General features: G+C 34.9%; 2 protein-coding genes across 14 annotated transcripts; one reads left to right on the top strand and one right to left on the bottom strand.

The window, feature by feature from the left end:
* Positions 1–768: 768 nt before the first annotated feature.
* LOC112459424 (NADPH-dependent diflavin oxidoreductase 1) lies at positions 769–12,558 on the bottom strand. Of its 9 annotated transcripts, XM_025023514.1 has the most exons (12): positions 12,444–12,558; positions 10,192–11,685; positions 9,944–10,026; positions 4,443–4,560; positions 4,180–4,261; positions 3,946–4,085; positions 3,645–3,790; positions 3,382–3,467; positions 3,163–3,309; positions 2,719–3,030; positions 2,357–2,559; positions 769–2,239 (listed from the first exon to the last, which is right to left on the bottom strand). In XM_025023514.1, the coding sequence occupies exons 1-12, from the start codon at positions 12,539–12,541 to the stop codon at positions 2,113–2,115; spliced, it is 3,036 nt and encodes a 1,011-aa protein (XP_024879282.1). In that variant the 5' UTR covers positions 12,542–12,558; the 3' UTR covers positions 769–2,112. The 9 variants fall into 9 exon arrangements, with proteins under 9 accessions (XP_024879282.1, XP_024879279.1, XP_024879281.1 ...); XM_025023507.1 differs by lacking the exons at positions 9,944–10,026; positions 10,192–11,685; positions 12,444–12,558 and adding exons at positions 7,134–7,408; positions 8,802–9,069 and having other exon boundaries at positions 2,113–2,239; positions 4,443–4,563; XM_025023510.1 differs by lacking the exons at positions 9,944–10,026; positions 10,192–11,685; positions 12,444–12,558 and adding exons at positions 7,134–7,408; positions 8,527–8,578 and having other exon boundaries at positions 2,113–2,239; positions 4,443–4,563.
* Positions 12,559–13,100: 542 nt separating this feature from the next.
* On the top strand, positions 13,101–21,930 carry LOC112459423 (ubiquitin thioesterase trabid). 5 transcript variants are annotated; one of them, XM_025023504.1, is made up of 8 exons: positions 13,101–13,605; positions 15,926–16,942; positions 17,234–17,515; positions 17,623–17,824; positions 18,046–18,323; positions 18,547–18,776; positions 18,968–19,397; positions 19,573–21,930. In XM_025023504.1, the coding sequence occupies exons 2-8, from the start codon at positions 16,230–16,232 to the stop codon at positions 19,649–19,651; spliced, it is 2,214 nt and encodes a 737-aa protein (XP_024879272.1). In that variant the 5' UTR covers positions 13,101–13,605; positions 15,926–16,229; the 3' UTR covers positions 19,652–21,930. The 5 variants fall into 5 exon arrangements, with proteins under 5 accessions (XP_024879272.1, XP_024879270.1, XP_024879269.1 ...); XM_025023502.1 differs by lacking the exon at positions 13,101–13,605 and adding an exon at positions 14,291–14,964; XM_025023501.1 differs by lacking the exon at positions 13,101–13,605 and adding an exon at positions 14,291–14,989.
* Positions 21,931–22,948: the final 1,018 nt, after the last annotated feature.

Genomic DNA, 22,948 nt, shown 5'->3' with positions numbered 1-22,948 from the left:
TTACATACACTGTTATAAAATTGCTGTGAGGAAGCTTTAGTCGGAATAAATAATAGATTCTTAAATTTGTGTGATAATAATAACGTGATCATAATATTAATGTATATGTTTAGCGTAAGCTTCAAAAAACATTTAACATTAGTTATTTAAAGCTATAATCTATTTAAAAATCCACTTTTATTTAAGCCATAAGTGCTGCAATTAAAAAATTGTGGAGATTGTCCAGGTACAGCTTAATGGAAGAGTATTGTATAGCAGAGTATAGCTTAATCTCACGACCACTTAAAATGCGTAAAATACATGAATTTTATCGACATACATAAAGCATAAATAACATAAGCATGTATACAGATGACAATCTTGTATACATATGATGAAAAAAGATTACATCATTATTACAAATACAACATAATCATAGCCCAAAAAAATGTAACTATATTTCCAATTTCTAGAATCGTCGTTTATTAATCTATAAATATAAGGTGGAAAGCTCGTCGTCAAAATTGTGAGAGGACTAGTATCAATTGGATGGCCAACAGTCTTAACTCTCCTGCATCATTTCTCGTAACGTAGTATAATTTGTTCTAACTGTTGCAAAACAGAAAGTTTATAAAAGCATACTAAAATTTGATGATTTTAAAATTTAATTGAAAATATCATGAGACCAAAAAGTAGAAGAATTGTTTTAAAATGACTTCATTATGACTTCTGAAAAAAATTCGAAATACTGCAAATCTTTATGGAAATACAATATATATCAATATGTAGTAAAAATATTAAATAAAATACCAAATAGTACTAAAAAAAGTAAAAAAAATACAACCTTGTAATTGCGGAGTAGAATATAATGCTACAAATAAAACAAAAATTCATTACAAGACTATTACATCAGATCTTGTTACATTCTATTATGATGTAAAGAAATTATCAGACTTGGCCTTTTATTTTGTATTATTTGTAATTATGTTGACTTTTAATTTTACCAGATTCAAGCTGCAGAATTTAGACAATTCGAAATTGTAAATTTAGTTTTAATATAATTAAGTAAAATCATATATATAATTGTTTAATTTGTAGAATGCTGAGAATTGTCATTTAAAATTATCTCGTCTTTAAAATTAGTTTCATACTGTAACATATCTATGACCAGACTAATTTAAAAACGAAATATTCTCTGCAGAAAAATTCAGCATGGCAACTTTAGCGTAAACTCTATTTGAAAATGTAATGCTTATCCATTAAGAGATATATTCTCGTTGCGTGTTTAGTGCTATATGAGAAATAATTCGATAATAATTGTATTAAATGTTTTCATTCTCTTTTAAATGTGATCGTAATAAATGAACGTTATATGTATATAGCGTTAAACGCGCAACGAATTATACAGATTTTATACGTGATCTTCCTGATAAATTTAATGATTTAGCGATTACTATTTGAATACAAAAACTGAAGCGACGCATAGCTTCTTTTTATTAATAAGGCTTATTGGTCCGGTTTTAGTAATAGGGGCAGTAGTAATATAGTAGACCTAGTTTCTATAACCTCATAAAACCATGGATTCCGGTATTTCCTATACAAATCTGTTGTAAGACGATCAGATTGTGTCATTAATGCACTTTACATGGTCTTAATTTACTTTCGTATTTCTATTTCTCCTATTAACGGGACTTTAAAAATCATCAATCAATAGAAACTTCAAGCCACACACCTATAAAAAACACGCATTACTTCAAACGGCTTTTACTTAAAAGTTCATCCTTATAGTTTGTTATTTAAAGAATTGTAGATTAGAGATATATGTATATATAGATTTATACGTATATGTTTAACGTATATATAAGCAAAGAGCATTCTCCAAAACACTTCTCTCATTCGTGTCGAAGAAAGTAACTTCCGTTTCTGAAATATTATTTCTTTTCTCGAGCTGTTCTTAGAAATAACATTTTACTTATCCTCTTCGACATTGTTCTTTCTCCAAGTTTTTAAATTATTTTATATTAATTTGTAATTGTGAAAGATAAACTGTGCATTCTTAATTTTTAATCTTTTTTCTAGCTCCTGAGTTAATATATAAGCATATCGCGATGCTGAATCTTAACTTTAAAACGATCAAAATGTCACGTTGGCCACGAGAGAAGGCATCACCATGGAAAATAGAATTCCCGTGAAAATCCCCGTGATCAAAGACGCTGCCCCAAACATGCCAGCTGTCGAAGCGTACTGCGAATCCACCATTCTAAATACAAAATATCGTGTAGTAACATTGTATGTATATGTATATATTGTATACAAAGTCACATAAATTTCATGTATCTTTTAATTTTTCTCTTTATTTTTCATTAATCATGCTTACCTAGGGCAATACATCATCGATAATGACGACAGATAGCCGCTACTAAGGCCCATAGTAACGGCAATGACGAAGAACACCCAATCATTATTGATAAGTATCGGCAATATTCTTTTTGTTTCAGCCGGGTGATAGTTGCAGAGCAAGAATAACGGTATGTAAGCAAGTCGCAGAACCACTGGGATCACCAGATATCTCTTGCTCGGCTGTAAAAGAATTAATAAATAAGTAGAATTTATACAGTACGTATCAAAGATATTTATCAACTATAATTTTGTATCAACAATATAATAAACCATGTAAGAAATGTAAAATATAAATATGATATTATAAAATGTGATATATAAAACTGGGAGCCTACATACCCACTGAACTAATGATGCAATCGAGCTTCCCAGCATGGCGGTGATATTGAACGTTAAAAAGCACATAACGCTGCTATAATAGTCAGATGGAACCACAAAATTCTCATCTGAAGAACGTATATCGGATTGGACAGATGGGAAAAGCGCTAAAGTAACGAAGAAGATTAAAAATGTGTTGAAGCATTGTGGGAAACACGCCTTGAACACCAGCCAATAGGCTGGTTTAGGTTTATGTTTTCCTCTTGAACTGCTCTCTAATTGTCTTTTATTCATCTCTTTCTGATGGAGAAGCTCGTGATATCGATAGAACCTCTGCAATACAATTTATTAACATTAGTTAAACAATTTCTTTATATACTTAGTTCGAAAGTTAATAAACCACTGTATTAATTAATAAATTTATAAATAACTAATTTAAAAATTCATTTTTAATAAGAATCTTACGTTAATTGGAAGTGCAAAGTATGTGTCAAAGCAAGCCAAGAGAATGAACAAAGCCGTGATGAAATAATATATGGCGGCGGTGCGCGCGTTTGGAGCCATTATTTGCGCTAGGAAGTTTATTATAGCTGTAAAAGTTCCACTGATATTCTGAAAATAACACATGACAAATGTCTTTACATTATGCAGCTCTTTATCAGATGTGATTGATGTGATACTTACTGAGCCTAAAACAACAGCGCCCGTGTACTTAATGGGTAATTTAGCTGCCATTCCAAACACCGAGTTCTGGTAAATGCCATTGGCAGCTAAAACATAAATTTTCAATTATGCACAATTTAAATATCAAGAATTAATAACGTAACGATGTTTATTAATAATTACACATATCTTTGTTTATTAGTTATTATATTAGTTTTAATATAATTTATTAAACATTTAATAGTTTTAAATATTGATAAATTAATAATAAAGAAGTTACTTACTATTTAATATAACAACGGATACCATAGTAATCCAGAAGAATACTCCGGACCAGTCAGAACTGTCAGTCATTGCCAAGACGACAGTAAAGACAAATATCAAGACCAGAACAAAGATACTCCATACTATGCGCGTCGTCAAGTTACCTCTGAAAAGTCAGAAACATCTCTTTAGTAAAGCGCATTATTATTTAATAATCATTAATTAAATGAAAATCATTAATATTATAACAAAGGTGTATATCAATTAAGGAGACATAAAATATTTTTGTTGCAAAATGTATATTTTATTTTGTATACATACCCAAATTGTAAAAATACATTTAACCAGTTGAATAACAAATTCGGTACTTGTGATGCAAATCCCAGATATGCTAGAAAATTCGTCGCATAGTTCGTATCTACACCAGTATATTCCTTAGACAATTTGTATCCGACAAAATACTGCAAATATATGGCAATTATGTATATATGTATATATATGTAGTATTATAATTTTAACTAGTGCAATTATTATAAATCATTATACTTGGCTTACTTGTTTAGCTGTTATAAACATATTCCATGGCATCAAGGCACCGATTCCATGCAGTACCAATATGAAAAATACTAAATTTAATCTAAAACAAAATACAAAATAATATAACTTTACTTAAATCAACTATATTTTTACGATATTATTACAATATTATTACGTACAAAATTTTATACATTATTCTAATAATATAAATTTTACGTATAATTTTGTAATATAAACAAGTAATTTTTGTCAAACAAATATTAATAAACATATAATTATACCTATCTCTAGGAGGATTCAATTCAAGATCTGCTTGATCCATTGTAACGCCTTTAAAATTCAATTCGTCGTCAGGTCTACCTGTACCTTCCCATCCCGGTGAAAGACGTACAGGTTCTGAACCTTAAATGCAAATTAAGTCGTCAATCTCAAAGATTTGCTAAATATTTTATATTACGTGTATTATTTATAATATTAGATCTTGTTGCCAATATCACTATTATTACATTAATTATAAATTCAAAAAGTAATTTACATTAACACTTAATTTAAAAAATAATTTTTTATTTAACGTTAAATTAAAATAAAAAAGTTTCTGTTTGAATCAAATTCAGATTTTTCTTTCTTAAATTTTCAAATTAAGGAATTAAATTACCTAAGCTAATATAACATTCTTAAATCATTCTTCTTAAATTTAAGAAATTAATATCTTACTATATATATATTAAAGGTATATTAAATATATCTATTAATTTTAAAAAGATATATTGCAAATAAATTCAAAATTTAATAAATTCTGACTTTTATCACAAAGAATTAAAAAAATAATTCTAATAAAACAATATTGAGATGTTCAAATTAATATGGTTCTTAAGTATAAAAGGCAAGAAAGATTTGGATATAAATAGCACCTCGAGAGATATCTTAAAGAGAAAAAGAGTAAGAGAAGTAATTGAGATAGCTGATTACAAAAAAAAAAAGATAATTACGTACAGTCGCTATAATGGAATGTCACAATCAATTGACTCATTAAGATCAATTGATGCACTATGAAGACGTAATACATAAATACACGAAATATTAACAATTTATACAAAAAGATAGATAATAATTAACGTAATAAAAAGTAATATGTATGTATAGTACAGTAATTGATTATCAATTACTAACAAGCAGAAGAAAAGTGTTATAAGATGAGCAAATAAAACTTGTAAAAAAGACGATTATAAATTATCTTTTACAAAGCTAGTATTAGCAAAATTGCTAATATACAAAACTACATAAATATATAAATAAAGTAATAAAAATATAATATATAAATATTATTCTCAATAAGTAATAAAGTAAATTCAACGTATAACTCGTATAAGACAAACAGATTTGATTATAGGTAATCATTATATAGTACAGAATCTATGTAAATATAAAAAATTATGTACTTATGTCAATTATATATGAGAAAGAAATTGTCAACTACCTGTTACAGCCATTTTCCTTGCACTTAATTATTTAAATGGATTTTAGCAAAATAAGTAATAAAGAAAGATTATATCATTGCTCAGTGGATTATAAATTATTGATAATGATTTTTTACTGATTGCCGTGGGAATTAGAAACACTGCTTCAAGTCTCGCGCTTATGACTGTTAGTGACTACAGAATAGGCTCTCATATTCATTTAGCTAAATCAGCATGTCACATCAGCAAAATAAAACTTTATGCACAAGAGAATGTGATTCTCTTATAGGAGCTACAATGAAATATATTTTAACGCTGTTAGTAACATTATTACTGTATATACTTTTCACAATTATGAATAATACCGAGTTATTAATATTAACAATTAAATATACAATGTAATGAACAAGCAATGCAAGAAAGATTGATAAGTTACAAAAAGCTGTATGCTAAGTAAAAGTATAAATAATGTAAATATAAAAAATAAATAAGAGGATAGAGAAGAGAAAAAAATACATAAATAAACCAATATGTAATAAAATTATGAATAAACATATCGATTATTTTAAATCTTGTACATTATTTTATAATTATTTTTTAATATTTTTAGTGAGTTTAAAATCAATTTTCTCTTTATATTTTGCTGAAATAAGACTTCTAAGAATTTTAAATGTACTTATGGTTATCTGCTACAAAGCAATAAGATAGCAAGTAATAAACATGCACTCCAAAATGAAAAAGACCTTTTGTCTTCAAAATATCTTATCAATCTTCAATTGTACTATAATAGAGTTAGATAAATGATAGCTCAGAAAAATTCTCAAGAGTCCAAGAAAATAAACATGTTCTCTTGATTTTTGATATTTAAGATAATTTAATTTTCGAGATTAAAGATAATTTATTAACTTTATTAAAAATGAATCAATCTCTACGAGTGTATTATTAAACCTAAAATTATTTCAATAACATAGTTAATACAATTATGACTCTCTAATTATTAGTCGTACGAAATACAATTCACAATATGTTAAATTCAATCTAAACATTTAGATGTTGATACAATAATATTGCAATTGCAATTTTGTTCCATAGATTGAATTATTTAAAATTTATTTAAATTTCTCACTAAGAATAACTCAAAATCAATTATTTAAACTTCACTGAATTATCTTAAATCATAAGTATTATATATCTATCATGCAACATCAAAATGATAAATTAGATACTAATATCGATTAAATCAGTTTGTTCAGCCGTCGCATGTTATACAATTATTATCAGATTTAAATTAATGAGATATGTTTTTGTATCAAGTTCAACAAACTACGAACCAATGTTAAACCCACAAATACTTCACTGTCAATGCCAAGGATGCCAAGTCCACAGCCTGAAAGCTTCTTGTACAGACTGGTTTGAGCAACTGTACAGTGGGAAAATAAAACTACAAGAAAGATGCTGCATTCCCCCGTAGCCATGACGGCGGATGCAACAGACGGCGTACTGCGGTCTCATTACCTTTCGAAGGTACGATGCGGGTCCCATTGGAGTCTTTCAGAAGAGTCTGCTCCTCAGGCCCCGCACCAAATTCCTTCTTCGTGTAAGTGCCCGCCATATTCCTTTTTTGTTGATTTTGTTTCCGTTACGAAAGAGAGGTTCTTCAAAAGCTATTGACTTCGACGACGACTTCGGTAATAACTGCGACGACTTTAGTGCATCCCTCAATGACCGGTCCAGAAAGAGTGTAATTTTATAAGCACTTTCTGCACTCCACTGCACGATTTTGTCCTCGTCTGGAAAAACAGTATTTATTTTAATTGTGGTATCTTTGGTGACATTGTATATAAAATTTTCATAAAATTGTTGAGGTTTGCCGTTATCGTTAAGATCCTTAAATCATAAAAATTTGCATTTTTATGAATCACAAAGAATATATGAGGTGATATCCATGCCAAATTTTCTTAGAATCTTATTATTGTAGAGATTAACACAAGTGTCAAAATATAAAAATATCATCAAAAATATTATCAAAAATATCAGTAAATAATTCTAAAAATTCGAATTATAAAAATAAATTATATTTCTTGATTTTAAGCAAACTACAAACGCTAACATAATATTAATATCTTATACAAATATGATCATACTAGTTTAATAATTAAATCCGAATACACTCAATATTTCTAACATAAGTAAATTAAATAAAGAAGAAATTAACAGTATCAGTGTAACATCTTTATAAATCGCAAAAATGAATTAGAAAATAAAATATCTTCTATTACGTATGTACAATGACCCAGATATGATATCAATGTCGCAATCAAGGGATTCGATATACCTCGTGCAAGTACTCTTGATGTAGGTCAAGCAAGCAAAATATTAAAGCGAGCGTGATAAACATATAAATTCTCCTCTACGCTAGTCTAGATTACGAGACAAGTCGGACGTGTGTAGGTATTCCGTGCGCGTCTCGCAGCAGAGCAGGTAGGTTAAAGGGAGTTAGGAAGAGCGTGGCCGATGAGAGAATAGACAGACCTTACGCCGGGCGAACCTTTTTTTTGCGTTGCTCGTTCTCGCGCTCGACTACCGGATTAACCGGAGAGCGATTCGCCAGGCTTATTGCCGGCGATTGACGTTAATGGGCCGCCCGAAGGGTGGGTGCGTGGCGAGAAAAAGAATCACGTGCCAACGTCCATCGGCCGACGGTTCGAGGTTCGAGCGCGGTTCCGTGCGGTTTTGTTTGTTTGCCTGGCCTCGCACACTGGGCGCGAGAGGAAGAGAGGGAGAGAGAGAGAGAAAGAGAGGGAAGAAAAAAAGGGGGTTGCAGTCAGCGACGAAGTAAACGGAGTTGAGCCGAGATCGTACGAGATACCGGGAGCGCTGCGGGACGGCGGCACGCGAGCGACCGTACCATGTTTTTCCGTACTGCACGGCAACGGCACACTCCGCTTAGGTTAGGTCGCGAGAGGGGAGGTTACGAGCTACGAGTTCATCGAGATATTCGAGATATACGGCGCGGCGCCGAAGCGCGCCGAAGAGCGCCGAGCGCTCACGAGGGTGCGACGTTCGAAAAGGACGAAAGGTAAAAGGCGTAAAAATAGCCGCGCGACGACGAGTCTCCGTACGTTTCGATCGTTCGACGGGACGAGGAAAGAAAAAGAAAAAGATGAAAACACGGATACTCACACTCGCGTGGACATTGGACACGCGACGGCCGTCGAATGCCCGCGAACTCGCAGTTGGGAGTGTTGGGACTGTTGGGAGCGCCGATATATTAATAAATCATGCGCGATAAATCGCGCTCGATGGAGCGTGACGTGACGTTCCCCCTATTTACGCCCGCATTCGCGATTTCACTGATTTCAGCCGTGTTTTTTTTTCGTCTTTCGAGTTCTTTTTTTCCTCCTCTCCGGAGTACGATCTCTTTCGCGAATGCAAGAAGCGCGGCTAAAATGAATATGCGATCGAGCAGCATCGATAATTACGAGTCTCGCTTCTTTTAAGGTCTATTCAAACGTGCTTGCATCGCGGCGTGAATTATACACGTAGGAGAAACCAGCCAATTAGGCGTGTAACACGGATGAGCATACGCGCTGCGACATCGTTCCGCTTTGTACCGACGATTGGTCGATTTTTTTAACATGCACGCGGCTGTATGGATAGACCCAATAATTATATGGAAGCTGGTGACCTCATGATTGTTTAAATAATCGTGATGAAGATAAAGCAATCAACGGCGCTATAAAGAATGTTACGTAATTGTATCTAATGCAAGTAGCAGCGTATCTATTTCGAGTATTAATTACATCTTTATGCTTTATTACAATAGATCGAATCTTTTGATAAAAAATTGCTTAGCTTGCGTAAATAATTGCTAGAGTTGCATAACAGTTGCAACTCTAGCATATAGTTTTATAATAAAAGTTGTTAAAAGCCTTTGCTAACAACTAGGAAAATAATAGAAAATAATAGGCTTAATTAATATAACAATTTAAAAGATAATTATACATATTTTGATATTTGAATGTATATATATTAATCTTTGTGCCTTTGTGTAAAACAGAGACAATATATATTTGAACACATACATGGATATATATGTAGATACATTTATTTTTGTACAAAAGAACACATTTTTTTCTATTAAATATTTTCCCTAAGCCTCGGTGATTTTTTTGTGTTTTGTCAACCCCAAGTTTCCGTTTGATATCGATTGCTCTTCTCCAAATGCTTAATGAATGTTTCTGCTTGCTCCTTCGTCATTTTACCGATTTCTTTTGCTAAACTAACGAATTCGTCGCGCACGTTGTCCGGCATATTCTTAGAATTTCCCGCTAAATAAATACTGCCATTGTTTTCTAAAAATTGCCAGCACAGCTCCTTTTGCTGGCGGATAACATGCTGCACATATCTGAAAGAAAAACGTTAAAAAATACAATTAAGAAAGTTAAGATTTAATACACACATTTATATTATAATAATCAATGCTAAAATAATAATGAACTGTAACTTAATTTCGTATTTGAGATAATAAAAAAAATTATAATTCTAAAACAATTTTATTTTAATTACTTACATTTTACGATCCTGATCTCTGGAAAACGCGCAGAACACTTTCAGATTGTTCTCCCTCGATAAACGCTCAAAATCCTGCCTGCAATGATAATCCTTATCCTCATTCCTGCATCCAAAGAACAGGATGCATTCTTTCAGGTCTTTTTCTTTTTTTGCCCTCTCCAAAAGCAAAGATCTAAACGGAGCCACTCCAGTTCCAGGGCCAATCAAAATCATCGGCTTGTCATTGTTGAATCGAAAAGTTCCTTTCTGCAGCCAAAAGATCACTTTGTTGTTATTTTTTAAACTTGCTAGCCACTTTGTACATAACCCAAATCTTGGCTCCACCAATCTGGTCTTAAATTTAACTACCGCTACCAAAACTTGTATTCTATTTGGAGTAGCTTCTAAGCTGGAGGCAATGCTGTAAGGACGTGGCTTTATTGGCGACATGATTTCAAACAATAATTTAATGTTCATCTTACTGGTCGTGTGAGGGAAATCTGTGAGAACCTCCAAAATATTTCGTCTCGGTCTGTTTATATAATCATAAAGCTCTTCTTGACCAATCGGACTGGCAAATTCGCACAGTTTTTCTTTCTCCAACTCATTGTCGCTGACAAGAGACAAAGTGTGCATGGTAGATCTTCGTGGCTTGAAATTCAGGTCCCAGTATTGCTCAACGATCTCCCTCAAAGTTAAATTTCGTTTTAAAACAAACGGAACCTTTATCTCCTTCTCCGATACTTGGATCACCGTGTCTGGAAACAGTTTTATCTCGTGTTCGCGTAGTATGTCGAAAAATCGTTTCACCTGTTCCGCAGTATTCTTTGGTCTAATGTAGATAACGTCTCCAGGATCATATTTAATATTATCCGCTTGGATGTTTATTAATCTAACATCTTGAAAGTGATCTTCGGAAGTGGTTCTTATATTTTCGACTATTGTTCCTATTCTAACATCGCTATTTATGAACGTTTCTTGCGCATAGATGTCAGCATTTGATTGGTACGGACTGCCTGTTAACAGTTCGTCAATACGTATCGGATTTAATTGATTTATTTCTATTATTGAAACACCAAATCTCTCGATTATTAAATTTTCTTCATTCGTTTTCTCTTTCACAGAAATTTCAAAAACGTCTACAATTTCGTCCCATAATTTTTTGATCCAGGGATCAACTACAGCGTCAATTCCCAGATTGTGCTGATCATCAGCAAGTCCAATGGGCAATAATTCTTCGCCACCTAATTGCGCAAGGCGTTTGTTTAATTTCTTCGCAGCAAAGTTGAATTTGGAATATGAACTGTCGCCCAATCCAAGTACGCCATATTTTAGATTTTTGAGCATGGTTGCTGGAAGATTTTTGCGCAATAGTTGTCTCCAAAATTGTTTCATGTTGGCTGGAGGGTCTCCTTGTCCAGTCGTTGCGACAACGAAGATAATCAGTTGTTCGGAAGGGAGATTTTGAATATCATATTCATCCAGAGATGATACGGCGCTTTGCAATCCTTTTCTATAAAATTAAAAAAATTATATATATTTTTAGTTTTAAATTAGGATATACATATTTACATAAACTTCAAACTGTTTCTTCTGCTTTTTACATAAGAAAAGAATAAAATATTGTTTATTTTTCAAATATTAAAATGTTAATATTATTTATTTTTTAAATCAAAAGAGAATATTTTCTATTTTTGTTTTAAAATTCAAACAACGTGTAATAAGAAATTCTTGATAGGATATTATAGGATAGGTAGGATTTACATGGATAAAGATGGACGAAGAGTTTATAAGGAAACTTTATTCGTACATAGCGTAGAAGTAGATTATCAAGATAAAATATCACTTAATTGTTATCACTTAATTACATAATTAAATGATTTAAAATAAACGTTATATATAAAGAGTTGGAATATAATACATTTGCTTTCTCTGTCTATTTTTTCTTTACTTTCCGTTTTACTTATTTTATATATATATATATATATATAATTGAAAATTATTCTGAATAACATAAATGCCGAAAAAAAGAGATATGACAGAAATGTAGAATCTTTATCGCTGATTTCTTTCTTCTGAATATTGTTAGCTAGAAAGAAAAGATCGCATTCATAGCGAAGCTAATTATATAGGAAAAATAACAAACGTTAAAGACATAAAGGTGAATCACGTCTGTTTAAAGATCATTTAAAGATATGAGAGTAGGATTTGTGTGCCAGAAATTTTCCCAGAGGAGAAGGTTCGTGTGCCAGAGGGGAACAATAACAAAACCTTTTGGCGCTCTTCCAGATCTGCTCGGCGACGTCTTGAGCGGTTCCGGTCTCGCTTCCGTACAGCACCCGGATAACCATTTCATCAATTTTCGTCATCGCAATTCTTTCACGTCGCAATTGAATAAACTTTTCGGCGATGACGGGCAGTCCACGTTACTGAAGTGTCTCAGCTGATTCGAACAGTGATGTCATCGCGATCAAGACGAGTGTATAGCTAGAGAGTTTTTAGCTACGTCACGTTGCATACACTTTGCATACTTAAAATAAAACATCTGGCACTGAAAGAGAGACGAAGAAAAGTCGTTATATTGCTTCTTTCGAGAACGATTGACAGCATCGTAGTTGTAACATCCAAATTACATGTCTAGCTGAGTGCGAATTCTTGAAGAGGTCTAATCGCTCCAAATCCTTTAATTCCCTCAATCAAAAACACTATAAAACAGATAGGTCTTTATATTTCTCACATTGATTGCATCCCTTGTATTTTATTCTAATTCTCTTTGCTACATTATTTTAAATGCAGACTGAAATGCGGAAATAAAAGCAGTTGTAACGAACAACTCGCATTAAATGCCGTAAAGTGAAGTGGATCTAAGGATGTGGTTATTTATACGTTTGGAGCAACACGGGAAAATCTTCCATGGCATTTGCTAGCCGACAGATGCGGAACAATCTCGCGATCACGTTGATGAAATGTCAAGGATAAACGTTTGGGCAAACTGGTCCCAATTGGCAGCGGGCTCCGAGGAATTATAAATAAAAAAATCGCCCCATCGATCGTGCCCGATGCAATCGTCTTTCTCGCGGTTTTCGAGGGAGATCTCTAAACTCGATTTCGGTGCAAAGCTTATCACAGTTATCACGGAGAATCATCGAATAGAGCGAAAGTCATTCGGATTCAAAGGCAGCAGACGTGCAGATTTAATTCGAGGGCGTTGTTCATGAGAATCGGAGTCGAGTTGTCGAAGGGTATACACGCGCGAAAAGTCGAGAATCGCACGTTTACTCGTCCTTCTAGAAACGGATGTCTCGAGGCGCACCGTCGACAATGCCGAGAGCGAAAAAACGTCTCTCGAACGATCTTCAATGGCTTTAGTCCTGCAACGAGACGGGAAAGTGGAGGAACACGATTACACGCGGAGTCGCAACATGATTTTGAGGTTAGCCTCGCGTGATGTAACGGTATTATAATTAACAAACCAGCTGGGAACAATGACGTCTTCATTCGTATAATTGAAGATTGGATAAAACCGCTCTGGATCTTGTTTTCCCAGCGAAATCACTGGTTCATCAGCGACTTTGAGAGCGTTTTTTTCGCGACGGGACGAAAACGGAGTTTGAGGTTAGATTAGCTTTCCAGATAGCAAATCGTGAAAAACTGCTCAATCGTGTTCAATATCTGATCTTTTTTCGGCTAGATTATCTAAGTCGATTTCTGCGAAGAAGGAAAGAAGCGTGAAAACAGCGGGACGAGAACTGAAGTTAGGTTAGATTATTCACACACGCGTGTTTTTGACGAAGACTCGGATCGGGGGAGGTTCGGCTGACTGTCGATGTCGAGACGCTCGAAACCGTCGAAATTACGTTTTTCCGACGAGAGACCCGCGATCCACCGGCGACTTCATCGTCGCCGAGCGAGGATTCGAGGACTTTTGAGGTTAGCGGGATTAGCGGGATTTCGGGTTCGAGGTTAGCCGCGCGGCGCGCACTCTCGACGGAATCGCCATCAATCGCCATGCGCGCATGCTCCCATGACGTAACGGTAGTCGGCGAGAAGGGGAGGGGGCGCGCGAGCGGTTGGCAGTACTGGCACCCGTCTGTTTGCGGATGACTGTCAAAACCTACTTCCGCAGCCAGCGAGCGAGATCGCCGTCGTCGTCGTCGTCGTCGTCACCGCTGCCGTCGCCGTCGTATTCGCGGAGCAGCACGCCAGCATCGGGTGACGGGCGGAGCAGCACGCCGTGGAGCGCGCGCGAACGCTCGCGGACGATGTCGTGACGTCGTGACGCGGTGACCAGCGGTGACAGCGACTCGCGCTTCTCGTGTCTTCTACCGTGTCTTCGTCGAGACGAGAGAGAGAGAGAGAGAGAGAGGGAGAGGGAAAGAGAGAGAGAAAAAAAAGAGACGTCGCGCCGCGGTTTGTCTTTCTCTTCGCTGCGTCTCGCGTTCCCGATTCCTCGTCGTCGTCGCCGTCGGATAATCCCGAAGGAAAAGGAAAGGAAGGGCCGAGCGTCGCGGCTCGCGAGAGATTGATCGTGCGCGTACGTGTGCGTGCGCGCGTGCGAGTGAGCAAGCGAGAGCGAGCGAGCTTAACCTGCCTGCCTACCTGCCTGCCTACCTGTCCGTTCCCGCGAACGCGAGCGGCGCGCTGACGAAAACCTGCGCGCTCGCTGGTGCATGAATGGTACATGAGTCGGCCGGACAGTGCCGAGCTGCGGGATCTCTCATGGAGGACAGCCGAGTGTGACGGTAGCTGGCGACGCGCGGGGCTCCACAAGGTGGCACGGGATAACGTCAAGGTTACCGCAGCCCAACCATCCAGAGGTAGTCGCGCGTCTCTCGACCGTCCGAAAAAAAAGAAGAAAAAAAAAATAACGAAATTAGCACGAGGCTCCCGATTTCCGGAAATTTTCCTGTCGTTCCTCGCGCCCGTCGAGGAGGCACCTCCGACCGGGGGAACTCGCCTCCGCCGTTCCGCCAGGTTAGGTTTTCCTCGGGGACGCGAAGGAGGGATACGGGGAGATCGGTCACGCGGTGCCGCGTGTTCTCCAATTTCGCCAAGTGCGGCTGAAAAGAGCGAGCGACGCGTGACGAACATTCCAATGCTCGAATATTCAAAGTGTATCTACTTATTACGTATATCTGTGATTTCGAAGTCATATGAGATATCGAGAATAGTCGTACAAGCGTTACGCTCGGTATAGAAGGGAGACACGTGTGCAAAAGATGGGATTAAAGAGACTCGCAGTCCCTTTTACATTTGAATATTCAACTTCATTTGTCCCAAATGTCTGTCCCATTTAAGCTGCATTTTATGCACCTTTCTATATACATATCTATATACATATAAGTTTTGTACATTTGGCTCTGTTTTCATCTCGGTCATGCTTTTCTCAAGTTTTCTATAAAGGGAGTTAGATGTAGAGGAGTAAAAAAGAGTAAAAGGAAACAGACAAAGAATAATTGAGATAAACAGTTTATCAACCGATGTTTCTTTCTTCACTAAATGACTCGACTTGATAGCAGTGATTCATTATTTTTTTTTTATCATGCTTTCTGTATATTTTCTCATTCTTTTTTCTTATAATTTTAGCTCTTTCAATATCTTTTGCTCTTTTTGCACACTTAGATAACGAATCCTATTTTGAATGCAAGAAACATGAGAAAATATAACTAGGAGCAATAATATATTCCATATCACATACACATACATTTATATTTTATGTAAATATTACTATTTCTTTTTTTTTTTTTTTTCAGATTCTTCCACTGATGGCCACATTGGCACATCTCTAGCGGCATTGTTTCACCACAATCAGACATAATGCTGATCACATAGCGTATACTGGGCTGTAAACCACATACTTGGACGCAAATCTCCCCGATAGATTATGCGCTGCGCGGCATAGAAAATTCAACTAGGATATTTAGGATATTTAATGTACTGATGCACATTTTGGCGTCATTTTTCAACTAAATATTTTCTTCCGCATCGAGAAGTATTGCATTCCTCTCGGCCAACGATACCAAAACCTCCATTGATTAATTCCTCCATCCATTGAAGATGACCAGTAGACTCGAGGAAACAGAGCAGAAATGGACTTGCGAGTACTGCACTTATGAGAATTGGCCCTCTTCTTTAAAATGCACCATGTGCAGGGGCGCCAAGCCTCTCCTGGGCGAAGACATTTATCGTCTTCGGGATCCCAGCCCCCAAAGAGGTTCCTCCAACGTCGCTTCCGGCCCCGTGTCCCAGATAAGTCCTACGGACAACTTTACTTCGCAAAATTACAGCCAGAATCTGCCTTCGGCGGGAAAGTGGGCCTGCACCATGTGCACTTATATTAATTATCAGAATACAACGCGGTGCGTACAGTGCAGCAACCGGAAGCCTGTCAATCAGTCTGTCAATTCATTAGCATCGAATCTACATGAACATTTAGCGCCGCTGCGACTGGCCGATGGATCACCAAACTCGGGATCGAATTCCCAGCTGAATCCCTCGCCAATTAATCTCCATCCGGAAAGATTGTACAATATGAATCCAGAGAAATGGTCCTGTCATGTGTGTACTTACGAGAACTGGCCCAAGGCGACCAAATGCGTCATGTGCGGTCATCCGAAGGAGAAGGATAAAAGGGATAAGGGAACACAGGGAAATGGGGTGATTTTACCGAGTCCCGAGAGAGAGCATAGTCAACGGGGTTTGCCATCGCCTCCACACGCACCTTATATTCATCAGACGCAGAGAGAGGATAATTTAGCGATAGGAAGGAGGTAATATTGAATTACATATTTTATATTTCATATATTTTGTAAAATGTGAACGCGTTATATAATAAACAATCATTATATAACAAGTATAATATTCAGAAAAGATAAATAGAAGAAATATTTAACGATTAACGATATTAACAATTCCGATATTTTTTTTTTTTAAATAAACATAATTTTTTACTATATTTTCTAAATAAGTTACAAATATGTGCGTTATGATATACTTACAAAAGAATATTCTTCTGTTAATATATTTTAATGCGTATTTATAACTTATCTTTAACATTTCAGAGGTCCACATAGGTATGCGGAGAGCCGGAACGATAGTTTATCAACTCCTCAATCTCCGAATAACTGTGATTACGAGCGCCGATTGAAGCAGTTAAGACGCCACACTGATTGGTGTTGGTTAAACGCTTGTCTCGGTATTGTCGAAGGTGACAACACTCCTGTTGAAGCTTACCTGGCGAGCGGTGGCGATCCTGCCCGCCAATTGACGCATTCTGAGGTTTTGCTCCTTAACAGAAGTAGCGCGTTTGACGTTGGGCACACCTTGGTGCACTTGGCTATTAGGTAAACACAAATAACTTGAATAAATACTTCTATAAGTTGATATTATTAAATAAAGTACCATTCTTAACATTAATAGATTAATAGAATTTTAATTGGGATTTCCATAGGTTTCAAAGGGAAGATATTTTAGCAACATTGCTGTCGCAAATTGAAGGTTCGGGCTCGGGGGTGAAAAGGGTACCGAGTTACGTCGCACCTGATCTCGCGGTACAGATTCGCCGACATGTCACCAATAGTATACGCTTACGCAAAGGCTCATTCCCCTGTTATTTTGTTACCGATATGGCCACCTTCGCGTTGCCAGCCGAGGTTATTATGTATTATGATTTTAATATAACCTAAATGAAAAGTAAATCTTTTAATCTAGTTAACGTTACTTTTAAGTAATAAACAATCTTTAAACTTTTAAAAATATTTAACTTCTATTTGTAATATATTCTAACTTACTGAAGAGATTGTATAAAAGTGTGCGAGCATGTATATACATATATATGTTATTTTTATATTTAAAATTGGATATATATTTTTAGGTTGAAGATCTGCCGAGCATTGTACAAGAGCAGATGCTAGAGGAATTGTTAGATAAGGAAGCTCAACAGCAATTGGAAGGCGGTGGTGGCGAACCGCCAGCTCTAAATTGGTCTTTAGAAATTACTGAACGATTAGGTAGTCGTTTACATGCGCTCTGGAACCGATCGGCTGGGGATTGTCTTCTGGATTCTGCTATGCAAGCCACTTGGGGTGTTTTCGATAGAGACAATGCTCTCAGGAGGGCGCTCGCCGATACCCTACAACAAGCTGGGCAATTGTAAGATTTGCGATTAAATAAATAAATATATAATATAATTTCCAGATTAATCAATAGATAGCATAATAATAAAAAGAAAAATAAATATAATTAAAAAATATAATTTTGAAAAATTATATTTAAAAAATAAAAGAATCTCAATTTAGTTAATAAATATCTCATTTTTTTCAATTATTCAGTCGAAATAAGCTTCATGTATTTTATACAAAATGTTATTTTTCAGCTTTTATCCTCGTTGGAGAGAGTACGAAGCCTCGCAAGCATCTAGGATGTTAGATTTTACTTTAGAAGAGACGCAGTGGCAAGAAGATTGGGAAAGCTTGCTAGCAACGGCCGCTCAACCTGGAAGCGCGTTAGAACAATTACACGTGTTTGCCCTTGCCCACATTTTAAGACGACCCATTATAGTTTATGGAGTTAAATATGTTAAAAGTTTCCGCGGTGAAGATATAGGTACATTCTAAAAATTACAACTATAACATTTTCTTTCTGTTTTCTTTAATTCTTTAAGATTTTTTCAAGACTAACTCAAGAATTAAGATTTCTATGATTTTTTAAAAGTCTTTTTTACGATTTTAAAGCGTTTTTTTTTTAAAGATTTGTAAGATTTAGAATAATACCAATTATCTTTATGTATTTTGTAGGATATGCGAGATTTGAAGGCGTCTATCTACCACTATTATGGGAACCTTCATTTTGCATCCGTTCACCAATCGCATTGGGTTATACCCGTGGCCATTTCACGGCGTTGGTTCCAATTGAGCCCTACGCCTCGTCCAGAATACCGCCCCTCGCAACTCACGGGGTAGTGAGTGGGAACAACAGTCCACTCGAGCAGCTACAGATTCAGATGCAGACCACCTTTATGCCACTAATGGATCGTGAGCATAAGCTTCTGCCAATACACTTTCTCACGACTGATGAGATCGGTCGTGAAGAATCCATTTACAAAGAGTGGTTGGATGTATGTAGAACAGAGGGTGGAATTCTGGTAGCACAGCAGAAACTTCACAAAAGACCGCTGCTCGTTGCGCAGATGCTGGAAGAGTGGTTAAATCATTATCGTAGATTAGCGTGAGTAATTTTTAATTGTCTTGAGCTCTGTTAATGAATCATAACTGTAATATAAAGCAGTTAAAAAAAAAATAATTTTAAATTCTAATAATATAAAGAATATAAAATGACTAAAATTACAATAAATGTGATAATAATTCGATAATAAATAATTACTTTTTTCTCTATATTGCAGTCAAACCAACGAGGCACCTTTCTCGAGACCACCCACATTACAGGATTATAGTAGCGATGGTGATACCGAAGATGAGTAGTGCAGTAATTTTAAGAGAGAAGTGTTACGACTGACATGAGAAGCATCTTCATTTCTCACAAGTTGATTCTCAACCGAAAATTATAAAATGGTTAGTATTATAAAACGAAAACTATACGTGAATGCCGTACTTTCATGAATAACTCGATACAGAGAAACTACTACGTCCATACACTGGCAATGTACCATTTAAAAAATTGAGAACGCTGTCACATCGCTATGGATCACTTTGCAAGCAAAAATTATAAAGTTTGAATTAGGATTTACGAACTATATCAAACTATAATGCACTAATTATTGAGTTATTGCCATTATTGGGGGAAAAACATCTTTTTACAATTAAATTACCTATACATTTCTCAGAAATGTTTAGTTATGACATAGCAAGATAATGCCAGTTTGTTGCAAAAATCTTTCTTTGCGGAATGAATTATTTTTTTATCATATTATTATGCTGATGTTAACGCAACTTAAGAAAATGATGTAATACTTTTTTTATCGTGATAAAACATGGGAAGAAAATACGAGTTTAATTTTTTGATATGGAAAAGGGAATGTTGGATATATTATATATAAGTATGGAGATGTGTGTTTAAATAATACGTATAGGTGTTATACAATTCATTGCCAGTGACGGTGAGCGAAAGTGGGAAACATTGTCGTTTGTTACAAATTGTCGAATCGTTTTGCATAATATTAGAAATTTAATTGTTAGGCTATTGAAAATAACATTTTTTCACAGATAGTTTGTAAAAATATAGTCTCGGAGGAGGGAAAGAATTTGAAACTTCTTCTCTCGCAAAATATTGTGGAATTTTGCGAAAACGTTCGGACAGATTTTTGAGCATTCGTTTGTCGCGTTCCATTATAATGACAAACGAAATAATAAGTGTGATTTAATGGCAGACTTTTTAGTCTTCTCTCTAAGAAGGAAGAAAACTTAGATTATCAATAATATTTTGAATAACTAATTTCGAGATATAATCACTTAAAAATTAATTATTCAGATATTGATTGTCGATTGAAAGTTTCTTATCTTCAATTATAAGAATCAATAAATAGTTGAATTTCGAATAATTGAAAATAAAGAATTTTTCGTGTAAAACATCGTCCTTGCTGCCGGAGTTAATTTTTCAAGAAAAGTATTTAAGTTTTTATTTTAATTTGATATATTTTAAATAAAATAAAAATATTTACTTCAATGAGATAACTTTTTATCTATAAAATTTTCGACTACAAAAATCTGCCACTAAAGATCGATATAAAATATCTTATATAGTGACACGAGTTCCGACATACCTGAGGCGCAATTCTTCAGGATAGTAATCTAGAAAAGTCAACAAATTCCGTGTATAATCGTCTTTAAGTCGTTTCACTTGTTATAACTTAGAACTGCGTTAAGGAAATCAAGCAGTCGAACACGAACAACGATCTGTCCCTTTTTAATGATCGAAATCGCGCGGATCTAGAGCGTTTATCTCCAATGGTGTGTTAATAGGAAAAAATATATAACTAACAGACTTGTGAAAAACTGTTTGCTCTGTAAAGAGAAAAAAATATGGTTTCATTTTTATGCGAGGGATATAATATATTATTATATAGTAATAATAATATATTAAATTTTTCGCGTAAGTGTGGTTCACAATCGTGTTAAATCTATATATATATAACACTGTACGAACTTTTATAAAAAGCGATGAGAAAGAAATTAAAGAGATGAGTAGCACATATGTTTAAGCGTTAGGATTATTATCGAACAGCTGACACACATACACACACACACACACATACACACGCGCACGCACACACACGCGCGCACACACGCGCGCCCACACACGTATTCACACATCTAACAACGCATTCTAGCGAACGAACAAGCGATTGTAACAAATCTTTAATCAAAAAAGTACAAAAAGTCGCTAGAAATGTTTCTTCGGAAATACTTCTTCGTTTTTTCGACGTAACAATAATAGTCTTCATTTCTTACTATTTAATTCTGATAACAGCAACAATGTAGCGTCTAGTCCTTTTGCATATAGCACCACATCGCGTTTTTTTTCCTTTCTTAATTATGAATTAATTATTGCGCGATCGGAAGTCACGTGATAAAAATTAATGAAAAAGGCTTGAAAGGAGAGATCAAAACCAGATCAAGAAACCGGTGTAATTCTGTCGGATTTCGAAATAGATTTCGGAATTAAAGAAAAGTGAAAACTTTTATAATATAAAATGTAAAATTTTGAACATGATGTGATATGAAAAAGGTTGTATTATTATTAATTTCGACTTATTATTTTCGTCTTGTCTTTACGCGAAGTATCATCCCTTTTTCCAAGCGTGTCATACATAATCCCTCCATATCCTGTATAGTTGTATAGATTAAAAATTAAAGGAAAAGGAGAAACAGATTTTAAATAATCATGAAGAAATCTGAATTCGAGAAATAAGTTCGAAGTATAATATTGCAGCGTAGAATATTGGAAGAAAAATTGTATATAGGTCTACACATGAACTCCAGGAACATTTCGAGACTTTATTTTAAGTCATTTTTAATTTATTGTACAATGCCAAAAATAAAGTCGAAATATTCCTGCAAGTAATTACACATTGCTCCAACATTCTGCATTATAGTTCGAATTTAAACCTGTGCTGCATTTTTTAATCTACAAATCATTGTTTTCAATATACGTTTTTTAATTGATTTATAAAAAAATCAAAGGAGCTTTTTCGGTCCTGTTTAAATTACGAAATAATTGGAGCTAATTAATGATCTCTATTATATATATATAATCATCTATTTATTACAAATTATTAAATTAATTATGGATTATGTAAATAAATTAATTATTTCTCTCTCGCGGAAAAGAAAATTTTTGACGGAGGTTACATTTTTATAAAGCCTTTGATTCACCGAAATTATATCGGTTTCTAGATCCCTAATTTTCGAGAGGGACAACAGGTATAAGTCAATTCTATAGTGTCCTGTCTGCGAAAGCGGCAGAAGCGAGGCTTATCGCTATGATTGTAATTGTTAATGTTATATACATCGACGATTGTTATTGTTATGATTATTACATTATTACATAGCATAAGTCCGTGACTTACAAGGCCCATTTTAAACACGAAATTGCATCTTTAGAACGAATTCTATAAGTTATGCATTTAAACTAATGTTGCTGTAAATTCTTTTTTTATCACAAAAAATGCGATAATGCTGGCTTCTGCGTAAAAAAAAGAAATGAAAGTAAGGGACTTTCTTTTTATTAATTTTCGATATTAATTGTTATTGATAAAAACC

This window comes from Temnothorax curvispinosus, unplaced genomic scaffold (assembly GCF_003070985.1).
Source record: "Temnothorax curvispinosus isolate PA1 unplaced genomic scaffold, ASM307098v1 QBEX01009828.1, whole genome shotgun sequence".
NCBI classification, from domain to species: domain Eukaryota; kingdom Metazoa; phylum Arthropoda; class Insecta; order Hymenoptera; family Formicidae; genus Temnothorax; species Temnothorax curvispinosus.
Note: the sequence above shows the minus strand (reverse complement) of the source record. Positions and strands in the feature narration are given on the sequence as shown.